Here is a 19,177-nt window from a genome sequence, read left to right on the forward strand (position 1 = left end):
TGGGTAACATTTTGTTACAATCCTTCCCTTGTATATTTATTGTTGGGTTATCTGCCTTGTGTATACTAGCATTCTTTCTTTTTTACTAACTAACTTATTTATTTATTTATTTATTTATGGCTGCACTGGGTCTTCGTTTCGGTGCACGGGCTTCTTATTGCGGTGACTTCTCTTGTTGCAGATCACGGGCTCTAGGAGGGCAGGCTTCAGTAGTTGTGGCACACGGGCTTCAGTACTTGTGGCTCACGGGTTCTAGAGCACAGGCTCAGTAGTTGTGGCGCACAGGCTTAGTTACTCCACGGCATGTGGGATCTTCCCGGGCCAGGGCTCGAACCCATGTCCGCTGCGTTGGCCGGAGGATTCTTAACCACTGCGCCACCAGGGAAGTCCCTCTTTCTTTTTTTAAAGTGTAAAATTTAATGGTTTTTAGTATATTCACAGAGTTATTTAACCATCACAATTTTAAAACATTTCCATCACCTCATAAAGAAACCTCATACCCTTTAGCTCTTACTCCTAAACCCTGCCTTCTCCTCCAGCCCTAAGCAACCACTTATCTACTTTCTGTCTCTACATATTTGCCTATTCTGGACATGCACTACAATGTGGAAACATTGTTTCCACAGCTGTATTTCAAAAGGCCTAGAGTAATGCAAAAGGATTTGAGTCCCCTCAAACAACAGGATAACTGGACAGCTTCTTACCCACCTCTGTACAATCTTGTATTTTTTTAGAACAAGACAGGGTATAAATTATTTAAACAAACAGAAGGAAGGAAGCTTTCTGTTGTAAAGGTAGATCATTTCAAGACAAAGAGCTTAAGCACAGAGCCTTCTGTCACAGGGTTCTGACAATCGTTTGCTAGAAAGAGCATAGGTTTGGAGTCAAGAGAGACCTGAGTTCCAATTCCATCTCTGTCACTCTACTCAGGTGAGAAGTTCTGGGGTGAGTTACTTAACCTCTTTGAACTGCATTTTCCTCAGCTGAAAAATGAGAATGTTATAAATCTTATAGGATTAATGTAAGAACTAAAGGAAATGAGGTATGTAAAGTACTGAACATGGCAGGAAGCCCTGGGAAAAAGCAGGTTCCCTGATGCTACCCTTCACCATCCTGCCAGACCCCTCTGAAAACCACTAGTATATCCCTACTTTAGTATGGCAGAGAGATTACTGACACCTCTAAAACCTGCTCCTTAAATTCCACATCACTTCTCCTTAAGCTATCTTCCTTTTCCATCCATACTCCATACTCTTAACAAGATTTGTCCTCTTAACCAGCTCATCCACTTGACTTGCTTCTATTCTTTTATCCCTCCCCCAACACACACACACACACACACACACACACACACACACACACACGCACACACACGACCTGCCCCAGGCCATCATCAAGCCTTGTGGTTTCTTTTAAATCACTACCTCATTTTTCTCTCATAGTCTCCTTTCCCTCGTGGTTACTGTTTGGACTATTCCCCACACATAACTTGCTAAGTCTAATCCTGAGATTTTTACAGAACTCACTAACTGCCCCTTACCCTCTCCTTTTCATGCCCTGGTCACATTTCCTCCACCTTTTAAAACCCTGCTCTAAGCCACTTCTAGACACTTCAGTTTTAGAGGTGAAAAGAGTCTTAAGAAATCATTCAGGGAAATCCCCTGCCCAGCAATAGGTAGGACATAACAACTTGCATTTTACATAAATGATACAGAAGGAGGTCAACTGATTTTACTCAAGCTCACACCACTAATTCCCTAAAACTCCCTAGACTGGCTTCTCCACCCTCATCTCTCTGGTTTGCCTCCTTTCATCAATTCTAAAGCTAGCCCTCCAGGGCTTCCCTGGTGGCGCAGTGGTTAAGAATCCGCCTGCCAATGCAGGAAACGCAGGTTCAAACCCTGGTCCAGTAAGATCGCACATGCCGCGAAGCAACTCAGCCTGCGTGCCACAACTACTGAGCCTGTGCTCTAGAGCCCGCAAGCCACCATTACTGAAGCCTGTGTGCCTAGAGCCCACGCTCGGCAACAGGAGAAGCCACCGCGATGAGAAGTCCGTGCGCCACAAGGAAGAGTAGCCCCCGCTCCCTGCAACTAGAGAAAGCCCGTGCACAGCAACGAAAACCCAACGCAGCCAAAAATAAAATAATTAAAAAATAATAAAGCTAGTCCTCCAATATCACATCATTTATGTGTCTGGTATCTGTCCGCTGAAAGCATCTATATTTTCGTTCGTTCATTTTAAAAAAGAGGAACAAGTCTGCATATTTTAATTCACTCCAACACTGGCTGGGCATGCAGTTAATATGACTGAGTCTGCAGTCAGTCTCTGTCTCTCTCTCTCCTTACACACACACCTTAGAGGAAGCACAGACACTTCAGGTCTCTTTTGCTGCACCCCACTCTGAACCACAGACTCAGGCTTAAAGTATTTGGACATTAGAAAACAAAATAATGTAGTTAATTTCTACTTAATTAAGGCTTAATTATTACTCAGTGTAACACAGATTTTTCTTTTACAGAATGGATAAAAAGGATACTCATAAGCTACCGTTAATGTATTAAAGAGCTAAAGACAACTTTATAGTATAAAAGTTTTATCAATGTGGTCATTAGACTCCCCCTAAATCCCATATTAATCCTATGGAATCTAGTCTAAACAACAGCCACCAGCCAATCTGTTTCCTCCACAGCTCCCAGAGTCCTCCCTCCTACAGACTCTGCAAGTTTGACAATTCTGAAAAAGTCCCCTTTAACCTACCCAAGGGCACAAGACCTATCTCATTAAACATTCCACAAGTATTTATTGAGCCTCTACTATGTGCCAGGCACTGTACTAAGTACTGTGAGTACAATGGTCAACAAGATTTTTGTCCCTGCTTGCAAAGGATTTAAAGCCTAGTGGGAAAATGGGCAGAGGCAGCATAGTGATCTATAAGAAAGTCATGGGGGACAAAAGGGTATAGTGGAAAGAGCCAAGAAATCTCAGTTCTAACTCATTGTCCTACTACTCTAGCAGTCTAAGATTTGGCAAGCCATGGTCTCTCACTGAGCTTTAGTCTTCTCACCCATAAAACAAAGGAATTAGATAAAACAATATTTAAGATCCTTTTCAGTTCTAAGAGTTCTAAAAGAAGATAACAAAATAGCAGCAACTATACTCACTGAAGACTTATCATATGCCAGTAATCTCACTAGGCACTGTTTACTTAAGATACAGTTTTGTACAGAATGGCAGTACTGGCATTACTGCATCGCCTTCTTTTCTTTATTTTTTAAACTGGAAGGAGGATAGATGGTTTGATTATATTTCTTTTTATGGTTATACCCTATTCCCAAGAAGAATTTTAAGTGACTTACAGTAAAAATACATAAAAAATGAGCGTTAGTAGAGAATAAAGACCACATTAAGTAATAAATATGAGAAGAGTATGCCAAAAATTATTTCTTTAATTATATGCCATGTTAGAAGGTCATGATGACTGAATTGAAAACTCTGTCTTAATTCTAAACTTCCTGACAGCCAAAGCAAAGAGGAAAACACAACTGAACGTGTAGCTCTTAGAAAAGACACTAGCTCAACAGAGAAAGTTTTTCCAGACTGAGTTTTTAGAATAACTTGCAACCACGTTTTTTGTTTGATTCTTCTAGTGGTGAAGAGGGCATGAGGAATGAAGGGAAATAAATTTAAACAAATAAACAAACCAGTTTTTCAGATATTTAAAATAAAAGCCTAACTTTATAATTATATACCTTATGGTTCAAGTTAATTCTTTTCAATTCACATATATTTTATAATTTACTTAGAAATGACCTTGGGTTAACTATTACTCTATCTGCCTATGTGGAAGAAGTTTCATTTTCAAAGGGCTATAGAACTTTATTAATAGTGCTGCAAAACATTCTTTGCTTTGAATGTTTCAAATGAAAATAGACTGAGCTACTGGCAAGACTCAGCCAGAATCTATTGATGGATTCCTTCCAAAATAACCATCCTATCAGGACTACTCACTCTTAACTCCATGCTTTTGGGCTTAAGAAAGAAAAGTTTATAAAGTAGATAAGTAAAATAAATGCAGATTAATTTGATTTAAATACAGATGTAAAAAACTTTAAAGCTTTTACAGATGAACTCTCTTTAGGAAACAAACTTGCAGAGAAAAACCTATTCTTCTGTTATTGCTTAACAGACAGAAAAAAATGCATTTGAAATATCCCAAAACTGTTAACAATGCTAATTCTTTTTTTCTTGTGGTAAAATATATATAACATGAAAGTTACCATTTTAACCATTTTAAGTTTACAGGCACATCGCTATGCAACCATCACCATGCTAATTCTTTTTTAATATATCCATATGTCTCATCTCATTGTCAGCACTAACAACTTCATATTGTTTTCCTAAATATCATTTAGAATTGAAACTTAATATTTTCTTAACTAAGAAGTAAAACATGTTGACTAAATAAGAGATGCAATTCACAGTATTACCATAATAAATTTTCCAACCTAAAGTTTCCATGACATCAGCAAACTATTTCCTAAAAAGATAACCCTACCAACCAAATCCAATTAATTTTTAAAAAAACTGTACTAATAACTGAACTCAGCCCACAACCTTGGATATTTGGAAAAAATAAATGCTGAAATCCATATATGTATAATACTGATTGCAACATTTCTTAACAATAACATGTTAAGTAAATATTTTCTTATAAATTAATCCCATTGTGACTGAACGATACATACTAAGGGCAAGGATGGGCCAAGGAGCAGGAAAAGAAGATATACCACACATATTCCAGAGCCACACATAATCAAAAGCACACCCCTCTGTATAGACTTTACATTTTGCCCTTTATAGAAGAATTTTCTAAGTTCCTTGGTAGGCATTTCTAAGTAACAACATATTAACCTTCTACCCACTTTAAAAGAATGAATTACAGGGGTAGAGACCGGAATTGGTAATAAGTAGTTCACCTATCCAGTGTCCACTCCAATTAACTGGGGCAATTTGGCCTTGGCATCATATTTGGGTTTTAACAAAATTTTCCTTTTTCCCAAGTAATTTCAAATGAAGAGATATTAACTAACTAACCACAGACTGCCTAAAGCAACATTTATTTGTTTCAGGGGATATTTATTGTGACTTGATTGGAATTAATATGATCTTCTCTTTTCAGTAGATCCCTCTAATAAACATTAAGATACACCCGCTATAAATGGGGAAAAATCCACATACACATTCAGAAGCTGACGATTCTTGGTCAAGCAATCTTGAATTTTTTAACTTTACAGGGCATCTATAGTTCAAGCTCATATGCACAAAGCAAGAGTTTCATCATCACCATAAAAGGTTAAGTACACTGGCTTACATCTTACGTATTGGGTTCTCATTTCATCAGTCAAGCTACAGTGGCTACAATCCAGTGGCCATTCAACAAATGTCAAATGAGTGAATAAACTGTTTAGGAAAGGGCCTTCCTGGAAGGAGTTACCATCACCCAGAGAAGGGGAGGCATTTAAGAGAAGGAGAGGTTTAGCGAATTTTACTCACAGAAATAACAGGAAATGCTCAATATTCTGTAATAACCTATATGGGAAAAGAATCTGAAAAAGAATGAATATGTGTATAACTGAATCACTTTTCTGTACACCTGAAACTAACACAACATTGTAAATCAACTATACTCCAATAAAATTTAAAAAAGAAAAAGAACAGGAAAATCAGAACATATACCAAAAGGATTCAGATATAAAAAGAACAGGGTTCACAATAGTATGAACTTTATAACATTCTTAAACTTGGTAGATTTTTTTGGTCATATTTATTAGTGGGTAGCAATAAAAAGCCTATTAGTGGGTAGCAATAAAAAGCCTTAAGATATAAAGGATCCAGGTATATGTCCATAGGAACAGCAAGAGAGATACACTTCATAGTGCTGTGGGAAGGAGAAGAACCCTAGAAATAAGGGTGAGCAATGCCAGCTCTAAATCAAAAAAGACAACAAAATGGGGTAAAGACTGTGTCTTTTTATATTAAAAGAGAGGGCATGGCACATAGTACATCCTGCCTGTTGAATAAATGATTCCTTCCAGCTTTCCTCCCTTCTTTCATTTCTTCTTCCCTTCCTTTCCCTCCTGCTATCTATCTACCTACCTACCTATCTATCCATCCATCTATCCATCCTTCTTTCCTTCCTTCCACCAAGCCCTTCATTATTCTTCCATCATCTAACATTCATCCAATTCCTCCTTCCTTTCCTCCCCAGGGCCTGCAAAGTCTAAAGGAACAAGAAGTGCCTTGACAAAGGTCTTAAAAACTCTTTAGTTTGCCCTCTTGAAACCTATCAATATATATTTTAGTTCCAGGCATTGAAAATAAATCAACTCTGGCCTCAAGTTCCTATTAAGAGGAAAAAAGTCCACAAAGAAAATCCATGGATATTGTCTTCAATATCAATGGTTGTTGAAGAAGGCTTTGTTGTTTCCTCCCAGAAAAGAAAGTTCAACTCTGCAGCAGAGCAATTAGTACAATCTTACCCTGAGGATACCCGAAATGGGTAAAATTTACTTTTCTTTAAAATTTCAGGTCAGCCCCTTATTCCTAACCCATATTTGAAAGCCAGTTCCCCCATTTTCCCTCACTCCCACCTCCCCCAAAGTAGCTATAACAAACACTTTAAAGCTCCCCCAGTCTCTTTTGTCTCATATCCCAAAATGAAAGAACCCTGACTGGATTCAGTATCAGTCTCTTACCCTGCCAGGAAAGATAAGGAGTAGGAGTTGTTCTTGGAAACAAATGCCGAGCGGTGTGTCTGTATCATCTTGCCTCGAGAAGGTTCTTCATTCTCTGAATCTGAGAGACGTGCAGGACACTGGCAGGAGACAAGGGAGACAACACTGTCCATTTGGGGTTCCCATGGAATCTCCCAAAGCTATTGTTCAAATCTCTCTTTCTATTTTATGTTCTCTCTGAGTTCCAATCTATGTTTCCAACTGCCTCTTGGGATCCCAATCTAGATATCCCAAATGCAGCTCAAACTTAATATATCCAAAATCAAACTCAATATTTCTCTTCTCTAAGTCCCCCTACCAACCCAGTTAGAAGCTTCAATGTCACCCATGACTCTTTCCTTTCCTTTCTTCAAAGTCATAATAACATTGTATAGAGGTTTTGAGTACCCCAACACATCCAAATGTTTTATTTCATCTACTCTTTAACCTACCCCACTAAGAAGGGATTATTACCTTTTACAGATGGCAAACTGAGGCTCAGAGTAGTTAATCTGCCTAGGATTGTAGAGTTAATAACGATGGCACTGTGATCCAGAGCATCTGTCTCCAAACTGCCTCCACGTTATTTCTACTCTGCTCCATTCTACTCCTCCAATGTCTTTCAGATCTAACTCTTCTCATGAATACTCATTGTCACTGCCTTTCCTTAGATTCTCATCATCTTCTGCCTTGACTACTGCAATAATCTACTTATGGGTCTTGCTCTCTCCAGCCTTTCTTCCCTCCAACCCCCTCCATATTATCAAACACACAGACAGAATCCCATCACTCCCCTGCTTAACCATTGGTGACTTCAGGATAAAGTCTAAATACCTCAGCATGATCCAATAACCTTCAGAAACTAGATCCAATCTTCCTCCAAGTTTTTCTCCCACCAGTTCCGACACAGGGAACTCCTTGAGCTCTACTGCAATCATACTACTTTCTACTCTCCACATGTACCATCATAGTCTTTCAAAACTCCTATTCTTTTGCACATGCTATTCGTCCCTTTGCCTAAGATTCTCCTTCCACATTCTCTGCCTATAAAATACTCACTGGCCTTTCAGAGGCATCTTAAATGTCACTTTCGCTTCCAAATACCCTTAGATCAGCTTTTTCCATCTTGCTGATACTCATTCATTTACCTTCATTTTATTTTAGAGTCTCTTTTTGAGAGACTTTAAATTTACATTCAAAGTTTCTTTTACGTGTGTCTTTTGCATACACATATGAGGATTTGCTCATGATTCAATATGAGTGTCTTCTTTATAGGGAGAGCAACTAATCACACTGAACTGTAGCTTCTTATTTAGGAGTCTGATTTCTGCTGTAGACAACAGACTCTTTGAGAGCAAGTGACCACCTTTTCTTTAAAACTTCTGATACCATTATATAGTAGGTAAACAAAAAAAGTCTAATAATCTAATGATTAACCAGTTTTCTAATGATTCAATGACTATCAAAGTTAGAGTTGTAGACAGAGGCATGCAAGGCATCTTTTGGCTCAGAGTACCCTGTATTCCTTAAATGCCTTGTTATTCTCTAGGATGACAGGCACATTCATACAACAGGCTATGTTTCCAACAGCCTTTAAGAAACAGTTGAAGGATTACAATTTACAGAGAAGCTTTTCCATTCTGTAGAGTATCTATCCCTCCTTAAAGAACCCTGTTGTACAAACTATTCACTGGAGAAACTTTAATAGCACTAACCCATTACCAAATTTACTGGAAAGAAAGAAAAAGTTTTGACATCAACAGACTCAACGGGATCAATAATGGCAATTTTTTTTAGGTCTTTCTGCATAATCAATTCGGTACCAAATAAAAGAATGTTCAAATTCCCGCTCTATTACTTAGCTATCACTGTCACTATAGGTTAATTGCTTTACCTTTTTGAGCCTCAGTTTCTCATCTATAAAATTAAAAATGATCTGTCTACTACGTATATTGTGATAAACCATTAAAAACACATGGTGCATTAGCTCACAAGTAGTAAGTGCTCAACAAAAGATAAATTTTATTGATATCAATTTTAATACTATTACTCTTTTAAGAAAAAACTCTGGTATTATAATAGGTATATGCCAGGTTCCTTTTAATTGTTGAAAATAAATTTACATTATTATAAATAAATAATTATATAAACAGAAGGTACCCTGACCCCCAATCCCTCTATATTTCTACCCTCACGAAACCTAGAGCCATAAGATAGGAAAATATTTACCTCTCATCTTTAACTTTGGATAAAAACAAGCATATAGGACTATCGATTCCTAAAATGGAAATCTCTAAAATGATATTTTTTTAAATGTTGTGCCTAAAAAAAATTAAAAGAATGATAATACCCAGGGTTGGCAAGGGTGTGAGGAAATTAGTTTAACACATTTGTTTACTATTGTTTAATACAAACTTTAAAGTTCAAAGTTTAATACAAACTTTCTGGAGGTCAACTGAATAATAAGTACCAAAAAGTCTTAAGAAGTACACTCCCTTTGATCTGATCATTCCACTTCTAGTAATTTATAAGGAACTAATGAGACATGTGGATTTCATCACAGCAGTGGTTTAAGACAGCAAAATATCAACAGATTAATTAACTGGATAAATTCTACAGTAAAGAATAACTAGCAGACCACTAAATAATGATATGGGATTCTTTATTTACGTGGAAAGACATCCAGGACTTATAATTTATTAAAGAAGGTTATAAAACAGTATGTATACTGGGTTACATTTTCTGAAAAGAAAAACAATATATTTTATACACACACACACACACACACACACACACACACACAAACACAAACACACTTAAAAGTGAAGTCTGGAAGGATATTCACCAAAATGTTTACAGGAGTTATCTCTAGGCTATGGGATGACAAGCAGTTTTTCACTTTCAACTTTATAATCTTTAGTATGACTATAACTGTTACACCAAATTGTTTTAAAACAATTTGCACTACTGTCGGTATTAACTGCACCATAACAAATCGTAATAAATTAAACATCGTGCCTATTTTCTTTTCTTTCTGAACAAATAATTGTTTCTAGAATAAGCACTTTTCTTCCTCTATTTGGATTCAACTTGATAAACACGTATCAAACACTTGTGATGTGCAAGGTACTATGGGAGATTTAAAAAACAGTAAGACACATTTCCTATACTTAACAAACTTACAAATTAAGTAGAGAAACACAAACACACAAATAACCGTAATGTAAGGAAGAATGAAATAAGTCCTATAAAAGTTACAAAGTGAGGAGAGAAAACTTGAAGAGAATGGATGATGAGAGTGGAGAAAAAGTGAGGAATCCCTATAGGTTCCAGGAAGGTGACAGCTTTTGAACTGGACATGGAAAGATATATAGTCTTTCAACAGGTAAGGTCAGTGGCATTTCAATGAGATGAAACGCAAGAGCAAGGATTCTCAGGAGGGAAAGCACAGATTATACATTTGGGGGAAAGCTAACAGCTCTATTCCCTGGAGTTCTCGAATGTAAGCAAAAACGGAAAGATAAGCTAGAATAATACTAAGGACCTGAATGTTGGGGTGAAGAGTTCTCATTTAATTCCACAGGAAATGGGGAGCCACTGAGGTTTTTGGAGCAGGACAGTGAAATGATCAGTCCAGCTCTAATCATAATACTCTTTATATAAAATATAATCCTTCAGCTGGCTTTTTACTGAGACCACTTGAGCTTCTTTTCAGTCCCAATATGAATGCATCCTTGGCTAAACTAAATGAAATTATTTGTTCAACACCAAAATTTCTTAAGACATATTTAAAGTAAAATTTTAAAAGTCCTCAAAAATATAAAAGCAAACGGAAAAAAGGTAAAATCACAAAAATCTAAAACTTAAAAGTGTTCATAGATCTGATTTTATTCAATGTACAGGAAATTTTGCAAAACTGGCCATTGCCAATCAGGATTTGTACTTCCTGATTCCTTTTAAGATTAAATTTTAGGTTGATGTAATTAATTTCTACTTCAAAGATTACAGTGGCAAAAGAAAAAATAATTAGAGCAATTTCCCATCCTTGCTATGAATTAATACTGGAGATCATTTCCTGGAGGAAACCTATCTGGCAAGGCCGAAAACAATAGGTTCTTTCTATCAAAAGGACCATAGTAAAGAGTAAGTTCTCTTTGTCAAAATTGGTTTGTCCTAAAAAGAAATGTTTTTCTGGGCTGTTTTCCCTGAGGACACTAATGGACAGTTCTGTTGGGGTGAAGAGGCAGAGTTTGCAGTCTTTAGAGACTACAGACAACAGTTGGGGCTATTAGTCAGAAGACATACTATATGCACAAGACTATCATATATTTTATTCTTGCCTTCCTAGATAAACTGTATTCTCTCCAAAAGCAGTCTTTCTCCTTTTGTAGTTCCCAATGAACAGAGCATTGAGAGTACATAAGCATTTCATATTTGTTAAACTGAATCTTTTAGAAGGTTGGAATGCAAATGATTGTTTTTAACAATAATTAAATAGTAACAATTATTATTATTATAACTGGGGTAAAAAAGCCCCACATATACATTGACAGTCAGCAAATACTATCAATCCAAGAAAGCTTAAGTAATCTCAAATTCTGAAGTTCAGGAAAAATGCCTTTGCAAAGAGTAAACCTAAAGCACAGAGAAATTAAGTAACCTGGCCAAAGTTGTACAATCTGTTACAATGCTGGGACCTGTTTAACAGGCAGACTTCAGGTCTAGAGATATTTTTTCCCTCTATTCTGGTATGTTGTCTGTCTTTATATATGGTAAAGTTTTATTAAATCCACCTAATTAAAAATATAGCCTGAAATACTAACAAGCCTGAATCACAAAACATTTTAATAGATATGACTCTAAAGGTATGCTAAGTACATATATCAAGTAATAGAAGATGTCTAATCCAATATGAATTACTAAAGAAAAACAAAACAATTGTAATCATCCATTTGAACCATAATCAGTGGATCCTCCAAAAGTGCTTTCTTGTATTAGTTAAATATACCATTTACAACATTTTCCAGTAATTTGCTTGGTAAATAAGTAATGAAAAAAAATTCAGGCAAGATTTGGCCCAATTAGAAGTATAATTAGGTTAAGTTTAAACTAAGTAATCTAATATTGAGGACCTACTTTGTAAATAGAACTGTGCTGTTTGGGGCATTATAAAGAGTAAAGGCAAGTAAAATACAAACTATAAGGAAATCTAGTTGAGGATATAACACAAACAGAACTCAGATGTCAAATAACAACTCATAAATCAAAACGACAATATATGTATAAAACTTACCACAAGTAGTAAACTATACTAGGTTTTTCCTCTCACTCACCTTTTTTCCCCACTGCTCCCCCTTAATCTTTCCACACGTCTCATTGTCCCATTCACAAATCATTTTCTCCAGCTCTCCACCCGAATGCTAAGTTCTTCACTACTCTTAAGCAGCACAGTCAATGACTGTTACTATTCACCAAGAAAGGTTTTTCAGATCCACATCACTTGGGCTAATTGCTGATTTTGAGGCAGGTGTCCATCAAAAAGGTGATCTACTTACACGCTCCAGATTTGTCTTCAGTACTAATGGCTCATCTCTTTTTTTCTGTTCATCCATTTTCCTTTTTCCCATTTCTGTATCCTCTGGTAACAGCCTGTGGATTTGATCTTCAGAGGTTTTCTCCTCTTGTAACTTTTCTTCTCTCAGCTAAAAATACAAATCACACCAAGACAGTAGTTTTAGGCAACTGTAGACTTAAACCATCTTTTACTCAGTAGTCTATTAGAACAAACAGGAAAGTTTTGAGATTATTTTCTTATTTGCTACAAAGCCCTCTTAATTTTTAAGTCTACTTTTACTTGAATCTTGCCAAACATTCCCTTCATGGCTTAAGATTTAACTTCTCTGCATTCTTGAGCAATATGAAATCACAAAGGCTAAGATAATACACATAATCAAAAAATAGGGTTTATTCACTTAGCCAAAAAAGGTGGAAACTAAAAACTTTCCTTACTCCCATAAACCAGATATAACTGCACTGGACCAGGAGAACAGCAAAGATGTAGGCCACAGAGGGCCAGAGAAGTTGGTCTAGGCAAGACAGGTCTTTGGGCCTACTGGAAACAGAAAAAATGGCTTATCACAGTTCCAACGTCCTACAATTTATGTGGATCTTGTGATCCACAGGATAGGTCAAGATACATTGTCTACAAAGAAAGTTAAGGCAGACTAATATGCTCCTCATTTGGGGGAGGTAGCATGGCATTATGAAAATAAGATGGGTTTTGGAATTTAAAACCTGGGTTCTAGTGGTTCTGTCACTTATTTAGCAGCTATATGATCTTGGGCAAATGAACCACCATATGCTCACCTACAAAACAGGATAACTCTACTTACTTTGCAGATATCGTTGTAAAAAATAAATGAGATAAAAATATAAAGTATTTACCGCAGTATCTTGCTATATACTTACAGTATATCAAGAGTTCCCTTTCCTAACCTCCCTTATTCTTTTCATTGCCTAGGATTTTAATAAAATTTAAATGACAATGTATATGAAAGCAATTCTAGGCTATTAATATTTTTAATCATACTTATAAAATAAAACTAAAGAACAAATATTTTTCATTGGCTGTCAACTGGGTTAAAAAACAAAAACAACAATAACAATAAACAACAATAAGATTTAGTCTTATCTTTCCAATTTCCATAGGTATGACTCCAATAAGCCTGAACTAGTCTTTAACATGCTGGGTCTAATTCAAGAGGTTATGAATATGCAAAGAACACCATAAACAATGTTACATCAGGAGGAGACTCAAATGAAATAATGTACTCCCAACTCTGCCCAAGTCAAACAAGAACACAAGAGGAAGAAAGCTAACCCATAGCTAGGCAGAAAGCAAACCTGAAGTCTATGCTAACTGCCCACATGAAAGATCAATGCCTTTTTATGATCTTACATCAATGCCTTTTAATGATCTTAGATGACCACAGGCTACAAAGGGGCATTTCACTTTTAGAGGATAGAAAGGCAGAGTGGCACACACAAAAAACAGGTTTTAGCATCACGTTATCATTTACTGAACTCTATGTGTCAGGTGCGGAGCTAAAGCACTGTTACATTATCTCATTATCTCTACTTTAAAAATTAAAAAACAAAACTAAGGTTTAAAAAAAACTATGGCAAATTCACAGAGCCATAGCCTTGGAGCTGGAATTCAAACCTATGTTTACCTCGGTTGTTCTCAACCAAAGATGATTTTGCCTCTCAGGATACATCTGGCAATGTCTGGAGACACTTTTGACTGTCACAACTGAGGCGATAAGGTGTGTGGTGCTACTGGCATCTAGTGGGTAGAGGCCAGGAACTGCTACTAAACATCCGAAATGCACAGGATAGCACCCAACAATATATACATACACAGACGTTGCTATTTTTAAAAAACTAAATATTAAATTTCCTGTTTTATGTATTTTAGTGTTATTTTGCTTTGTGCTTGTGTTTACATACTACATTCTCTGGCTTTTCTAGTGTTTTAGAATGCATCCTTTGCCTCCTAATAATGTTTATGGCTGCTCTCAAAGTTTTTGACAATAAACTTGTGTGTTGTTGGCAAAACAACCTTCTCATTGCAGTGTTGAGTCTCTGCTAACACAGCATCACCTTAAAGGTAAAAATTTACAAAATTGAAAAACCCATATATACATTTAAATCTTCACATGAATCATGTTGGTGTTTTCTCTATATTGGGTTCTGCAGATGCTTTTTTTTTGGTCCCTTCTGATGGTTATTTATAAGGACTTGAGAACCTGGTATCTAGGAAAGAGTTTTTATATTCAGCGAAAATGACTCGGTGTCAGGAAATAGCATATAAACTTGAATAAGAAGTATCAATAGCTGCTGTTTACTGAACTCTTCCATGTTTTGGGCATTAAGTTTATAGAGCTTACCTTATCATTATCATTTTATAGACACAAAAATTAACATTCAGTGGTTATTTCCTGAAGTCAGTGTTTGAATATCGAAGATCTTAGATTTTAAAGCAAACCACTGGCTTCAAATACCACGGTTTCTCAACCTCAGCACTACTGACATTTTGGGTTAGATAATTCTTTGTTATGGGGAGCAGGTCAGAGTCTGAGTAGAAGGCTTATTCATGAATACTTTATTGGGTAGCAGGAGTTAAGGATCGAGTAGTATAACAAGGAGAGACAGCGAGCCAATAAAAGTGGTTGGCTTGACAGTTGGCTACAGAAGACAATATGAGAAACTGTATGCAATGCAGCTCAAGACTATCAATCAGAAGTGAGAAAGGGGAAAGCATATATATATATATATATATATATATATATATATATATATATATATATATATAGACTCCCACTTCCTGCTGACCAAAGTTTGCTCCACTGGATGTTAAATACCCCTGACGCTGGCTCAAGTAAGTTCTCATGGTAGGGACTGCAGCAGCAACCACAGAGAAGCCCTAGAGCTAAAAGCAAGAGGCAAGCAGTAGGAGCCAAAACAAAAGAGATCTCAGCTTGTACCAAGTGAAGCCGCCCACCACTGTAAGTGGAATGCTTATTACTGCCTCCATTTTTTTTTTTTTAATTTATTGGCCACGCCCAGCAGCTCACAGGATCTTAGTTCCCTGACCAAAGATGGAACCCATGCCCCCTGCAGTGGAAGCCGGGAGTCCTAACCGCTGGACTGCCAGGGAAGTCCCTGCCTCCATTTTTAGACGCTAATTATTAAAGAAAAACTATTGATTTCTGTACAGTAATCTCATTCTCAGCCACACTATCAAGAGTACAATGTAATTTTTTTCCTCAAAATATCTTTACTTTTTCATCATTAATTTTTATAAATAAACGTTTTTGGTTTTTTTTTTTTGGCCAGGCCGCGTGGCATGTAGGATCTTAGCTCCCCGACCAGAGATCGAACCCCTGAAGTGGAAGCACAGAGTCTTAACCACTGGACTGCCAGTGAATTCCCAAAAATAAACTTTTAAAAATTAAAGCATTATATACAGTGTACAAATCATAAATGTAAAGCATGACAAATTATACAAAATAAGCACATCCATGTAACTACCACCCAGATCAAGAAACAATATATTACCAGTACCCCTTGTGCCTATTCCTCACCCCAAAGTAACCATGATCCCAGCTTCCCACACCAAAAAGAATCATTTCACCTATTTCTGAAATTTATATAAGTGGAATCTTACATATGTATTGAATTTGTCTTCCTTCAGTCAACATTCCATTTGTGAGATTCATCCATGTAGTTGCATGTAGTAGGTTGTTCTTTCTCATTGTTTTATAGTATTCCATTGTTTGACTACAAAACAACAATTCTATTGCTAATGGATATTTGCATAGTTATTAATTTGTAGCTATTTACAAATAAACTGCTATGAACATTCTTGTGTATGTATCCTGATACACATACTGTTCTGTGCGGTATATTCTAAAAGAGAAGCTGTTTAGTCATAACGCACGGGTACACTGCCATAGTTTCCCCAAATTGGTTGTACAAATTACACTCCCACCCCAACCTGCAATGTAGCAGAATGACAGTTGCTCTCAACCTTGTTAACAGTATTGTCTATTTTAGCCATTTCAGTGCATATATATTGATACTGCATTATGACTTCAATTTGCATTTCTCTGATGACTAAAGATCTAGAGCAGCTTTTCATGTCTTTATTGACTATTTGGAAATTCTCTTTTATGATGTGCCTCTTCACATCGTTGCCCTTTCTCCTTTAAAATATTTGGGATTTTCCCTAGTAATTTGTAGGAGTTATTTATATTTTTTGAATATGAAGCAGTTTTCAAGAAAAAAAATATACCTACAAGATACATACATACACCCACCCACACTTTTTTCCCCCTCTCACGGTAGCTTGTCTTTCTTTTTTTTTTTTTTTTGCGGTACGCGGGCCTCTCACTGTTGTGGCCTCTCCTGTTGCGGAGCACAGGCTCCAGACGCGCAGGCTCAGCGGCCATGGCTCACGGGCCCAGCCGCTCCGCGGCATGTGGGATCTTCCCGGACTGGGGCACAAATCCGTGTCCCCTGCATCAGCAGGCGGACTCTCAACCACTGCACCACCAGGGAAGCCCGCTTGCCTTTTTCACTCTCCTGTTAGTGCCTTTTAAAGACAAGATGCTCCAGGTTTTAATACAGTTTAATTTAACATTAGTGTTTTATATATCCCATTTCAGAAATTCTCTCATGTATCTTTAAGGAGCTTATTATTTGACCTTTCACATTTAGATCTACAATCCACTTTGAACTGATTTTTAAAAGATCAACTATGTTAAGGCATAATCTACATACGATAAAATGATCACATGGAATGCATAGCTCGATGAATTTTGACAAATGTATATATCCATGTAAGTGTAACCCTAATCAAGATACAGAACATTTTTACCACCCAAAAAAGTCCCTTCAAACCCACTAGTGGGAATTCCTTGGCAGTCCAGTGGCTAGGACTCTGTGCTTTCACTGCCGAAGGCCCAGGTTCGATTCCTGGTCAGGAAACTAAGATCCCACAAGCCTTGCAGCACAGACAAAAACAAAAACAAAGACAAATGACAAAAAAAAACCCACTAGTAATCAATCTCCCATGCCACTCAGCCCTAAGCAACCCTTAATCTTATAACTATGACTACAGATTAGTTTTGCCTGTTATAAAATCATAAAGCATATATTCCTTTATGTCAGGATTCATTCACAGCATATTTTTGATATTCATCCATGTTACTAAGTTTATTATATTATATTCCTTTTATGGATGAGTTATATTCCATTGTATGAATATACCACAATTTGTTTATCCATTCAAGTATTGTACGTTTGGGTTGTATTCAGTTTGGGGCTGTTATAAAGCTGTTATGAACATTCATGTCTTTTTGTGAACAGATGTTTTTATTTTGCTTGTCTAAACAGCTACAAGTGGAATTGCTGGGTCAAGTAGTAAGTATATGTTTAAATTTATAAACTGCCAAAATGTTTCCCATGGAGGTTATACCATTTTACACAGTCAGCCCTCCATATCCGTGGGTTCCACCATCAGTGGATTTAACCAACCACAGGTCAAAAATCAATCTGTCTTTGGTGGAACCCATGTACACCAATCTCACAGACACCAAAGGCCAACTGTACTCTGCGATTTTATATAAGGGACTTGAGCATCCATGGATTTTGGTATCCACGGGGTTTCTGGAACCATTCCCCGACAAATACCGAGGGAGGATTATATTCCCACTAACAATGCATGAGAGTTCCAGCTTATTTACATTCTCATACTCATTTGGACACGTGGAATTCTTAGCCTTTTAATTTTAGCTATTCCAGAGGATGTAGGGGATATCCTATATGTGATTTTAATGAGTATTTCCCTGCTGCTTAATTATGTTGAGCATCTTTTCATATGTTTAGTAGCATGTCTTCTTTTGTGAAGTGTCTATTTTCAATAAAACCTTTTATCCTATTTTTTTAACCTTATTATCAGGTGCATGAGTTTTTTTTTATAAGTTCTGGATAAAAGTCCACTGTTAGATACACATTTTGAGAATATCTTCTCCCAGTCTTTGCTCTGCCTATTTCTTAAATGAGTGGAGGTTTTTTACTTTAATAAAATTCAATATCATTTTTTTCTTCTGTGATTAGGATTTTTTCGGTCCTTGACTAGTAAATCTTTGCCTACCCCAAGGTCAATAACTTTTTCTTCTGTTTTCTTCTGCATAGTTTTAGCTTTTACATTTAGTCTATGATGCATTTTGAATTAATGTTTGTATATGGTATAAAGGAGAGATCAAGATTGACTTTTACTTATTCATAGGATATTCACTTTGTTCCAGCACCATTGTTGAAAAGATTGTTCTTTTGCCACTGAATTACTTTTGTGCCTTTGTGAACATCAACTCACTATATATGAGTGGGTTTATGCCAGGACTATACTCTATTCCACTGATTATATGTCTTTTCCTTATGCCGACACCATAGTGTCTTGATGACTATCATTTTAAAATCTGTAAGTCATCCAATAATAACAGTCATTATGCGCAGACAACATGATCCTCCATGTAGAAAATCCACCAGAATCTACAAAAAAGCTACTAAAACTACTAAATGAGTTTAGCACAGTTGTAGGATAAAATATCAAAATATAAAAACCAACAGTATTTTTACATACTCGCAAGAATTATAACACTTACAGTAATATCCAAAAATGTGAAATACTTAAGATAAATCTGACAAAATATCTGGAAAGTGAAAACCACAAAACACTGCCAAGAGAAACTAAAGAAGACCTAAATAAACAGAAGAATACCATGTTGACGGATATGAAGACTCAATTATTGAGATGTCAGTTCTCCCCAAATTGA

General features: G+C 36.5%; 1 protein-coding gene across 2 annotated transcripts in view; it reads right to left on the reverse strand.

Moving 5' to 3' along the window:
* RNF169 (ring finger protein 169) overlaps nucleotides 1–19,177 on the reverse strand; it is a 94,046-nt gene that overhangs the window by 26,379 nt on the left and 48,490 nt on the right. For both annotated transcript variants that reach the window (XR_004351122.1, XM_032640578.1), the window contains exons 3-4: nucleotides 12,332–12,478; nucleotides 6,759–6,877 (exon numbers count right to left, since the gene is read on the reverse strand). Coding sequence is in view for 1 of the 2 variants with exons in the window: in XM_032640578.1 (XP_032496469.1) it covers nucleotides 6,759–6,877; nucleotides 12,332–12,478 (266 nt within the window). In the remaining variant the exon portion in view is untranslated. The remainder of the gene's footprint in view (nucleotides 1–6,758; nucleotides 6,878–12,331; nucleotides 12,479–19,177) is intronic.

This window comes from Phocoena sinus, chromosome 8, assembly GCF_008692025.1.
Source record: "Phocoena sinus isolate mPhoSin1 chromosome 8, mPhoSin1.pri, whole genome shotgun sequence".
Classification (NCBI taxonomy): Eukaryota; Metazoa; Chordata; class Mammalia; order Artiodactyla; family Phocoenidae; genus Phocoena; species Phocoena sinus.